Below are 12,308 nucleotides of genomic sequence, written 5' to 3' on the forward strand. Positions count from 1 at the left end.
GGTTTCAGGCAAGAAAAGGAGAATTGATGCTTAAGGCCGAGACTTCAAAGGCTCCTGGACCGATGACTTCTTTATTATTGAGCACAACAGGGGCATATTGTGCCTGATATATCAAGCAAAGACAGCTGTTTTCAAGGAACAATAATGTCAAACGACATTATTATACGAAACACGCTGGCAGATTTGACAGCTTCAAAGGCCAGGCGAGAATTGACTGAGTGATCTGACAAACAGAACACTATCAGGCAACAATCTTTGTTCAAAGCTGCAAACCAGAGTTTTGAGGCAGCGACCAACGTCAGTTTCATGATAGCTGAAGCAATAGCTATGAGAAGGAAACCATTTTCTGATGGGGAATTGGTGAAAGAATGTTTGAACATGTTTACATCTGTGGCATGCCCTGATGTAAAAAATCAACGGTGGAGAGAAACGGCCTTTCACATCAGACCAATGCCAGAAGAGTGGATGATCTAGCATCCAACATTCAAAGTTCCCTGATCAAAAGACTTGATGCTTGTCAGTTTTAGGGCTTGGCAACAGCACGGATGTGAATGATGCAGCTCAACTGGCATCACTGCATGAGGGGTCGTGAAAACTTTCAAAGTCATTGAGGGACTGTTCGACCTATGTCCAACAACAACTGACATTTACAATGAAGTGCCTTGGTGAAATTCAATCTTCCAGAGGACAAACTTGGTGGTCTGACAACTGATGGAGCTCCTTCGATGACAGGCAAACATAATGGTCTGATGCTTAAATCAGTGCCCTAGGAAGTCATACGTCACTGCATCATCCACCAAGAACAGCTGTGAGTAAAAACCTGGAGATGAAACATGTGATGGAAAAGGTGATTTCAGCAGTTGATTTTATCAGGTGCAAGGGGTGTAATTACAGACAGTTCCGAGCCTTCCTCACAGAAGTAGAATCACAACATGATGACGTCATTTACTTCAGCCACGTTCGTTGACTCAGGAAGGCGGCTACACTAGTCAGATCCTGGGCGCTACTTGAAAAGATAAAAACCTTCATGACAAACAAAGGAAAAAAGGCGAGCTTCATGGACGTTAATAAATGGTTGAATGATTTGGCATTCCAAGATAATATCACCGATTATCTTGTAGACTTGCACGTGAAACATTCTTGCCTTTATCTTACTGGAAGGAAAGGGTCAGTCTGCCAAGAAATTGTATGAGCATGTCGGAACTGCTTCAAAAACAGCTGACCATGAAGAAAGTTGTCTATTTCACAACACAATCAGCAATGCACGCTGAGACAGTGAACCATGAGAAGTATACTTCACTGAACGGCAGCTTGAGGGAAGAATTCAAGCACAGATTTCAGGGGGGGATTGTGATGAACTGTAGCTGTTTTCAGATCCATGAGGTGCAAAAATAAGTGCCCTGAAGAAAGCCTTTGGCAGAGCATGACCGTCTGACATTTTACAGCCGACATTTTCCTCAGGATTTTACTCAAACCTATCAAAACATGCCCCTTGCTTCATTGCGCTTTTTAAAATATTATTTGTTCATGGAATGGGGGCATCGCTGGCTCGGCCAGCATTTTTGCCTATCCCTAATTGTCCTTGAGAACTGAGTAGCTTGCAAGGCCATTTCAGAGGGCATTTAAGGGTCAACCACATTGCTGTGGGTCTGGAATCACATGTAGGCCAGACCAGGCAAGGACAGCAGATTTCCTTCCCTAAAGGTCATTAATGAACCAGGTGGGTTTTTATGACAATCGACAATGGTTTCATGGTCATCAATAGGTTTATAATTCCAGGTTTGGTAGCACATATTGCTGCGAACAGCTTTTTTCAAGAATGAAAAGCATCAAGATTACACCTGACAGACAGGCATCTATCCAGTACGCCCCGCACCACTACCTGAAGTGTATGGGCAGACAAGAACTTCTTGTGCAAGCAAAAACAATGCCAGCTATCTCGCTGAATCACTGTTCAACATAGTGCAGAGAAGCTAAGGGGATAAATTAGCCTTCTCATCTGAAGCTTGCTCAAAAAGTTGTATATTTTTGTTTGGATTCATGGCGACATACATTTGCATTCATCTGATTCTGTTTCATTTTCTTTCCAAAAGTTGCACATTGCCCCCTAGCCCCACACCACCCCATCCAGAGCGAAAAAAATTGAAATATGCTTTCTTACGCGAAAAGGTTGGGCAAGCCACTCGCTACATCTACCGGTTACCCTTTATCCATCCTACTTCTAGTATCCTCAAAGAACTCTAGTAAATTTGTCAAACACAATTTCCCTTTCACAAAAACATGTTGACTCTGCCTGACTGACTTGTGATTTTCTAAATGTCCTGCTACAACCTCCTTAATAATAGATTCCAGCATTTTCCCATTGACTGATGCTAGGCTAATGGGCCTATTGTTCCCCTCTTACTGTCTCCCTCCATTCTTGAATAGAGGCTTTACATGTGTGGTTTTCCAAACCACTGAGACCTTTCCAGGATCTAATGAATTTTGGAAGATTACAACCAATGCTTCTACTATCTCTGCAGACACTTCTTTTAAGACCCTAGGATGCAGGCCATCAGGTCCTGAGAGTTGTCAGCCTTTAGGCCCATTAAGTTTTCCTAATACTTTTTCTCTAGTGATTGTGATTATGGTTGTTTAAAGTTTCTCCCTCCCTTTTGCCTCTTGATTTCCCACTTTTCTCAGGATGCTTTTTGTGTCTTCTACAGTGAACACATACAAAATACTTGTTCAAAGTCTCTACAATTTCCTTGTTTCTCATTATTAACTCCCTAGTCTCACCCTCAAAGAGACTGCTTACTTTAGCTACTCCCTTTTTATATACTTGTAGAAGCTTTTACAGTCTGCTTTTATATTTCTTGCTAGTTTTCTCTCATACTCCAATTTTTCCCTATTTTATTTTGGTCAGCCTTTGCTGGTCTCTAATTTTTTTTTCAAATCTTCTAGGCTACCACTTATATTTGCAGTATTTTACATCTTTTCTTTTAGCTGGATACCATCCTTAACTTCCTTAGTTAGCCACGGATGGTGCATTGTTCTCATAGAGCTTTTCTTTTTCAATGGACTATATCTTTATTGAGAGTTATTCAGAGGGTTGTGGGGCTCTGGAACTCACTGCTGGAAAGGGTAGTAGAGGCAGAAACCCTCAACTCATTTAAAAGGTGTCTGGATATGCACCTCAAGTGCCATAACCTGCAGGGCCACTGATCAAATGCTGGAAAGTGGGATTAGGCTGGGTGGCTCATTTTTCAGCCAGCGCAGGCACAATGGTTCAAGTGCCCTCTTTCTGTACTGTAAACTTTCTGATTCCACTGATTCTATTCTATGATTCTAAATATCTGCCACTGCTTCTCAACTGTCTTACTCTTTAACTTATTTTCTCTAGCCAACTTTAGCCACTTTAACCAATTCTGTCTTCATATCTTTGTAGTTGCTTTTATTTAAGTTTAAGACACTAGGTTCAGATCCAAATTCCACAACCTGCTGTTCTAAGAAACTTTCTCGAATACATTCTTTGAACTTATCCTCCAGGCTACCTTTGCCAATTTGATTCGTCCAATCTAAATGAAGATTAAAATCTCCCACGATTATTCCACTACTTATTGTACAAAACCCCATTACTTCTTGAACTATACTCTGTCCTACAATATAGCTACTGTCAGGGCTCCTATAAACTACTCCCATCAGTGACTTCTTCCCTTTGCTTTTCCTTATCTTCACACAAACTGATTGTACATTTTGATCCTCCGAACCAAGATCACTTCTCACTACTGTACTGATCTCATTCTTTATTAATAAAGCCATCCTACCTCCTTTTCCTTTCTTCCTGTCCTTCCAACATGTTTACATTAAGTGACAAATGTGGTCAAGTATGGAAGCTGCAGTCATAAATTTCTCACACAATGACCCACTGCAACAGTGCTAGTCTCACTTGTTTCCCGTCGCTTTCCCCAGCGTCTTGATCCAGGTCCTTCTGCGTAGCTTTCCGGGTATTCACAACTTTAAATGAGCCCAGCTTGGCACTTTTCTTCTTGATGCCGTCAAGCAGGAGTCGGAAGAACCTGACACAAGACAAGAGCGTAAAAGCAAAATATTGCAGATGCTGGAAATCTGAAATAAAAATAGAAAATGCTGGTAAAACTCAGCAGGTCTGGCAGCATCTGTTGTCAGAGAAACAGAGTTAACGTTCTGAATCCTATGATTCTTCTTCAGAGCTAAAGAGAAGTAGAAATGTGATGTGATGGATTTTATACTGTTCAATAGGGGTTGGAGAAGGTGGAGCAAGATAGGTGATCACACATATTACAGGACACGCATTCCACTTGACTGAGCTGCCCTACCACGTCTTAACTCTACTTCCCTTATGTTAACTTTATTCTAATTTGGGTAACTTATATTAAAGATATATGAAATAGGATTTTTGACATTAAAATTCAATATCAGTTCTCAGCCCTTAGTTTGGTGCTAGTTCATTTGGTAGTAACCTGTCCAGTACAATGTTGTCTAATATTCTAGCCACACGTGGCAAATTCATGCTCTTCATCAAATGAGAAATTTTTAATAGATGGACATTAGGACCCTGCGGCAACCCATTCCACTGCAGACACAATTCCAGACCACTGTCAAGCCAAAAGTAAGTAGAAAATCTGACAGGAAAAATAATCCTTAACATTAAAAAACTGAAACCTAGTTTCCATTAAATTATGTGGTAAAAGAGGCTTATAGTGAAAAAGTGAAAGGACATTGAAATATTTTAGTTGCTGACTATAACTGTGTAATAATTAGTTGCTGTAACTACTAAGCTGATCTTGATGGGATATGTAAAGGATAATATTGTCCAAACTGGTTGATGTAAGCATGTTTAGCAAGCTAAATCTGCATGCACATCATGAACTGTTAGGGGTGAACTGGTCAGTAAACCAGACAGTTCCTTGAAGGGGCATTAAGACTTTATCTGGTAACCTGGATAAATATTCTCATCAGGATATATCCTAGCATTCTTACAACTTCTAGTCTATCCACTGTTAATTTTGTGATCGTGTCACGTGCTCTGGTTCTAAGTGAGAGCAGCTGTTACTAATTGAGGAGAGGTTAGGGCATTATTCTTAAGTATATATAAGAACCGGTTTCCACCTGTGTGAGAGGGGAGAAGGAAAGGGGAGTCTGTACCTGTATTCTCCGGGTTTTGTGAATGAACCTACATTAAGGAAAGACTAGTTCCAGATTCCTCCTTGACTCAGTGAATGAGCAGCGAGTTTTAACATCCACTGCCATCATAATTGATCATTACCCCTGCAAAGGAGCTCATTTCTATAATGAATGCTTTGACTAGGACTATAGACAGCCTTGGGGCTCTAATCTCAACTGTTACTCATGTCCCACAAATATCACCTGCTGCAGCTTGAAAGGATCCAGTTCTGTAGAAGTTCAAAGCCATAGTCAGATGGTCTCTGGCAGAGCCATAGAATTTACTTAACTGCTGCATTAGGGATACGGCATACTCCCACAGCTGCCTCATTATTGGATATGTGAAAAGGGCAGGCATGTCCTCAACCTCTAGTCTAATTCTTCATTGTACTGATGTGTAGGTGGCAAAAAAGATATTCTTAGACATGACTATATTGGTCTGAATGCCGTGAGTGAGATTAATGTGTATGAAAAAATGCTAATTCTTTCCCTTTCCTTAGGTCATCTCCTCTAAAATCAAGAACAACGATTATATATGAGATTGTTTACTCTTAGCTATGGTTCCCTCAAAGGAGGTGGAGCAAGATAGAAGGTCAGGGATAGGTGACAGTTAAGGAGAGATTGAAGATGTCATGAACCCAAGACAACAGTCCCTTTACATTTAACACTACCTTTACGCCCTTAGCACTCCCTTTGTCTTGCGTCCACTTCCTTGTCAATCTCTCCTTAGCTGTCCCCCATCCCTGACCTTCTATCTTGCTCCATCCCCTCTTAAACAGTATAAAATCCATCACGTTAAATTTCTACTTCTCTTTAGCTCTGAAGAAGAGTCATACGGACTCAAAACGTTAACTCTGTTTCTCTCTCCACAGATGCTGCCAGGCCTGCTGAGTTTTATCAGCATTTCCTGTTTTTAATACAATTGCAACAATGGAAACCTCTTCTGTATAAAAGATCCACAGCCTGCTTATTTTGGAATGTATCAAAGTGATACGCTGCTTAAGACCGATGTGGTGAAATAAAAGTCTTCCCCATTATTATAGAGAATATAAAGGGCACAATCAGTCCATTCAACCTAAATGGTCCATATAAATCTGTACAGAGTCACGTGAAATCTGGAGCCAATCGGAAAAATCCAAACGTCCATGTATTACTGGCAGAGAAACAATGCAAGAACACACTGGGAACTCACTTACACTCATCTCCAAAAAGTGCACACACAAAAAAATACACATGTACATGACACCCGACAGTCTACTGAAGTTCTCTTAATTTTAACCTCCAGATCAGAAGCGTGATTACCTGCTAAAAGGGAAACCATAAGGAACATGGGCACACATTGAATTATCTTCCAAGCTGCAAATTTCAACAGAAATGCTGACCTCATAAGACCATAAGATCATAAGACATAGGAGCAGAAATTAGGCCATTCGGCCCATCGAGTCTGCTCCACCATTCAATCATGTTTGATAAGTTTCTCAACCCCATTCTCCTGCCTTCTCCCCGTAACCTTTGATCCCCTTACCAATCAAGAACCTATCTATCTCCGTCTTAAATACACTCAATGACCTGGCCTCCACAGCCTTCTGTGGCAATGAATTCCATAGATTCACCACTCTCTGGCTAAAGAAGTTTCTCCTCATCTCTGTTCTAAAGGGTCTTCCCTTTACTCTGAGGCTGTACCCTTGGGTCCTAGTCTCTCCTACTAATGGAGACATCTTCCCCACGTCCTCTCTATCCAGGCCTTTCAGTATTCTGTAAGTTTCAATCAGATACCCCCTCATCCTTCTAAACTCCATTGAGTATAGACCCAGAGTCCTCAAACGTTCCTCTCATCATCTGTGTTGCATTCCTACAAACTTAGAAACACCACAGCCAAGGGTAAACAATCTCATATATAATTGTTCAATTGTAATGGCTAGCAACTTACTTATCTCCACTGACAAAATAATCAGATTATGTAGTCAGCGGTTCAACTAGGTTTCTATTTCAATCCGACAGCTGCCTCATTATTGGATATGTGAAAAGGGCAGGTGTGTCCTCAACCTCTACTCTAATTCTTCATTGTACTGATGTGTAGGTGGCAAAAAAAAGATATTCTTAGACATGACTATATAAGTCTGAATGCCGTGAGTGAGGTTAATGTGTATGAAAAAATGTTAATTCTTTCCCTTTCCTTAGGTCATCTCCTCTAAAATCAAGAACAACGATTATATATGAGATTGTTTACTCTTAGCTGTGGTTCCCTCAAAGGAGGTGGAGCAGATGGAGCAAGACAGAATGTCAGGGATAGGTGACAGTTAAGGAGAGATTGACAAAAATGTCATGAACCCAAGACAACAGTCCCTTTACACTTAACACTACCTTTAAACCCTTAGCACTCCCTTTGTCTTGTGTCCATGACTTCCTTGTCAATCTCTCCTTAGCTGTCCCCCATCCCTGACCTTCTATCTTGCTCCATCCCCTCTTAAACAGTATAAAATCCATCACATCATATTTCTACTTCTCTTTAGCTCTGAAGAAGAGTCATACGGACTCGAAACGTTAACTCTGTTTCTCTCTCCACAGATGCTGCCAGGCCTGCTGAGTTTTATCAGCATTTCCTGTTTTTAATACAAGAGCAACAATGGAAACCTCTTCTGTATAAAAGATCCGCAGCCTGCTCATTTTGGAATGTATCACAGTGATACGCTGCTTAAGACCGATGTGGTGAAATAAAAGTCTTCCCCATTATTATAGAGAATATAAAGGGCACAATCAGTCCATTCAACCTAAATGGTCCATATAACTCTATACAGAGTCACGTGAAATCTGGAGCCAGTCGGAAAAATCCAAATGTCCATGTATTACTGGCAGAGAAACAATACAAGAACACACTGTGAACTCACTTACACTCATCTCCAAAAAGCGCGCACACAAAAAAATACACATGTACATGACACCCGACAGTCTACTGAAGTTCTCTTAATTTTAACCTCCAGATCAAAAGCGTGATTACCTGCTAAAAGGGAAACCATAAGGAACATGGGCACAAATTGAGTTATCTTCCAAGCTGCAAATTTCAACAGAAATGCTGACCTCATCATCTGTGTTGCATTCCTACACGCTTAAGAACACCACAGCCAAGAGTAAACAATCTCATATATAATTGTTCAATTGTAATGGCTAGCAACTTACTTATCTCCACTGACAAAATAATCAGATTATGTAGTCAGCAGTTCAACTTGGTTTCTATTTCAATCCGACAACAAACTTACGCTTAACCATGGATTAGGAACATAAAAACAGCAATATGCTCATTCAGCCTCTCGGGTTTCTTCTGCTATTCAATTAGCTAATTTTTCATATCTAAAAGGCGCAATTCTTAAATCAATAGTGCTTTGGAAAATTAACATATTAATCATAAAGAGTTCTGCTCTTCCTTCTCCACAGAGCAGGATTGCTTATTTTCCTTACCAGCTGAATGCCAAATATGTGGCCCTGTAAATGAACTTGGACAGAGGATATTTCAGCCTATACAGTGCTACAAGACAATTAAAAACAAAAGAAAAAGGGCGTTTGAAACATAGATGTGCAAGCTTTTTGGTTACTTAATGAAGGGAACCCCACAGGCAAGAAGTATTAGCTCAAGGGTTAATGCTTCTGTCACCTTGATGACATGAGCTCAGATCCTGCATGTGCTTGGTGGCAATTGATTTGTGATAGGTTAACATGATGTTACAGTATTATTGTAAATATAAGAATGGCCAACATGCAGCCCAAAGGTAATTTCTGCTTCCCTCAAGTTATGAGATCCAGCTGCATTTTGAATATTCCAAACTTCAATTGTTCTTTGGAGAAAATTAAATTCTGTTGACATTTGTGAGATCTTATTGCCAAGAAACTTAAAAACATTTTCACTTCCAGTGATGTTTGGCAGAACAGGGGGATAGTACCAGAGTGGAATGTGACTGGACTAGTAAACCAGAGGCCTACATAATGCTCAGAAGACAGGAGTCCAAATCCCACCACATCAGCTGGAGGAATTTAAATTCAATCAATTAATAAATCTGGAATAAAATCATTGATAATGATCATGAAATACCCGACTGTCCTAAAAACCCACCTCCTTCATTAAAGTCCTTCTGGCCTACACGTGGCTCCATCCCACACCAATGTGCTTGACTCTTACACTGCCCTCTGAAACGGTTGAGCAAGCCACTCATCGCCACCTGCTCAAGGGCAATTATAGATGGGCAATAACAATCGGCACTGGCTTTGTCAGTGCTGCTCACATTCCAGGAACAAATTACAAAAGGAGGACCACAAAAAACACCAGTCATCAGAGAGTTAAGTTAACTCTCGAGGTTTAGACCATTCATGTCCTTTCCTTCCTTTTTTTTGATGATCTCATCCCACCAGAAGATTCTGAAACCCTCGACTCAAATAATGCTCATCTTCCACAAACCCTGTTCAGTTTCTAACTGCATGCCGACGGAAATTAAACAAGCCAAAGTCATTAGATCACTTGCCTTTAAAAATCCCTTTTTAATTGTATGTGGAGCTTGCATACAGAGATTGCATTTAACATTAGGCAATTAGTTAGTATGTAAAAGGATCTAACAATCAATAAGCCCTCCACCACAAAGGGTATAGTGGCTCTATAACCAGTGTGTCCGTCAGCTGTTTCCTAAAGCAATTCACTCACTACCCAGCTATCTCTTCAAACATACTTATGTTGAAAGCATTGCAACAACCTTAGGATATCTTTGAAAGACAAGAAATGAATGATAACTCTGCATTAAAGATCCTATTTCTCACCGCTCCACACATCTTTCACTGTATAATAATATAATTAGTCGTTTGGTAGTACAGAACTAGAATATTGCTGAAAAGAGACATTTTTTCAAAGCTTTTCGTCTTGCACTCACAGGACAACCACAAGAATGCCAATGTCAGGGGAAGCAACAACTTTATGCTGTATGAGAAGACAGTGCTGATTGATTGGCAAGCAGACTCTGATTGGTCGAGGCATTGTCATGGAGAATGTGTCAGTTAATGGTGACTGACAATAAACCGAGGGATTTGGAAATGGCAATGGGTGAGCACTCCGGAGATCAAGGAAGTGGTAGTAGCAGATTGGGGCAGGTGAGCATCTGAATATTAGGGGGTTGGGGGTTTGGGGTTGGGGCGGGGGGTGCAAAGGGGAAAATTGGAGATTGGAATGTTGGGGAAGTCGAACAATTTTGGGTCTAGTCGTGATGTCTGTAAAGAGGTTAGATTGTTGGATCTGGAGGAAACACCTCTCCTCCTCCTGGCCCACAAGCAGTGCTGTAAACACACCCACCTCATGGATCTGGCCCTTCTCACCTCCTTTTACCTGTCAGGACACCTGAGACCTGGTTTAAAATTTTTAAAATCCTGTTAAAGTGGAGCTACACGGTCTCCTTAAAAGATTTCAGTCATTGACCCATCTCCTGAGAGTTGGTCTACTGGGAACAACAAGCTCTAGGTAAAGTTGTTAACCCAATAACTTTTAGCGTCAATGTGATTCTGTCTGTTTAGTGGATTTTGGTTGGTAGAGGTGCCATGAGATTAGGAATTAGCAGGACATGTCAGATCTCCGGCACAGGAGAATGGAGGTGAGGCCACGATCAGATTAGCCATGATCTTGTTGAATGGAAAATCAGACCTAAAGGGCCAAACAGCCTACTCCAGCTCCCATTTCTTTCTTAAGTGATGATTAAGAATAAGAGGTTGCCCTCTTAAGGCAGCAACGAGGAGAATTTTTTCCTCTCAGATCGTCGCTGATCTGCGGAATTCTCTTCCCCAGAAAGCAGTGGAGGCTAGGTCATTGAATTTATTCAAAGCTGTTAGTTAAATTTTTGATAGACAAAGGATTGAAAGGTTATGGGGGTGGGGAGGTGGGGGTGCAGACAGGAAGGCAGAGTTCAGGTCACAACCAGATCAGCTTATCGAATGGTGGAGCAGGTTCTAAGGGCCGAATGGCCTACTCCTATTGTTGCTACGGCACAGCATGAATAATGGCTGCTTCCCATGCTGAAATATCTATGATTGTATAACCCATTACCTGGTTTCCATGTAGTGCAATAAATCATCTGGTGTCAAACATTTCTCTTGCCGATACAGTTTGTAATCCAGGAAATAAAACTTTACTTGGTAAATTCTGAACTTCTCCAGCCTGCTTTGAACCTGAAAAGAATCCTTCACCTTGATTTTGTGTAAAACCTGGAATTTATTTAAAAGAGAACATGCAATTCCACGTTAAAAGAAATAAGTAGCAAAATGCAAAGTGACAAATTCAAATTTCTGTGATAGAATTTTGAAGCTGCATATTATAAGCAGTTTGATTTATCCTTGAATGCAGTGAATGGATACAATTAAGCAGAGAGAGAGAGAGTAATAAACAAATCAGATAGAGGACAGATGACAGTCTGCAATGGATGTAGACTACACGGTACAGAAAAGATTTACATTTTCTACAAATTCAGAAAAGTAATAGACACTTAATTTGTGGTTTCAGTGATTATGAGATAATGCAGTTAGAAGGCAACCACAGATGTTTGTAACCAGATTTCTGACAACTCTGTTAGACTTTAGCGACTTAATTAAAGCATATCCTACTTTAATTTTGACTGCAGGCTGAGCAGGTTTCCATTGACACTTCCTTATGCATGTTCACTTAGATATTTTTACAAAACCATTATAACACTGGCCCTGTTGCATTTGCAAAAGCAGAACCTTAAATGCTACACACATTCTGGTAAGAATGTTGAAGGGTTGGAGCAACAAATTTGTTTTTTTTTCCCCCAGGTAGAGTTTGGTGCTCTATCAATACTACAAACCTTTAGTGAGCTAAGATTTATACCATTTGACAAGAGGGCTAGACAACAATGCTACAGGATATCATTCGGTAACAAAGGCACAAGATGCAAGTGCTATTTTGAAAGCCCTATAATGTATAGAGGGGAAGTTTCTTTTTCAAATGTCAGCAAAGCCACAAGAAATTTAATCCCAACTCCTTTGCTCATCAGCAAAAGCTGACTGTAGTATAACATGAAACAGTTTTTATTTCTTCTGCTCCCTCAACATTGGCCCCATATAGTAAGGCAATCATTTGAATC

The 12,308-nt window shown here is 40.5% G+C and overlaps 1 protein-coding gene across 1 annotated transcript in view; it reads right to left on the minus strand.

Annotated features, from left to right (window-relative positions):
- polr1a (RNA polymerase I subunit A) overlaps window positions 1-12,308 on the minus strand; it is a 170,458-nt gene that overhangs the window by 54,953 nt on the left and 103,197 nt on the right. Inside the window, exons 27-28 of the mRNA XM_041192484.1 lie at window positions 11,255-11,412; window positions 3,929-4,058 (exon numbers count right to left, since the gene is read on the minus strand). Coding sequence (XP_041048418.1) covers window positions 3,929-4,058; window positions 11,255-11,412 — 288 coding nt within the window. The remainder of the gene's footprint in view (window positions 1-3,928; window positions 4,059-11,254; window positions 11,413-12,308) is intronic.

The sequence above is a fragment of the Carcharodon carcharias genome, chromosome 1 (assembly GCF_017639515.1).
Source record: "Carcharodon carcharias isolate sCarCar2 chromosome 1, sCarCar2.pri, whole genome shotgun sequence".
In the NCBI taxonomy this organism is placed as follows: domain Eukaryota; kingdom Metazoa; phylum Chordata; class Chondrichthyes; order Lamniformes; family Lamnidae; genus Carcharodon; species Carcharodon carcharias.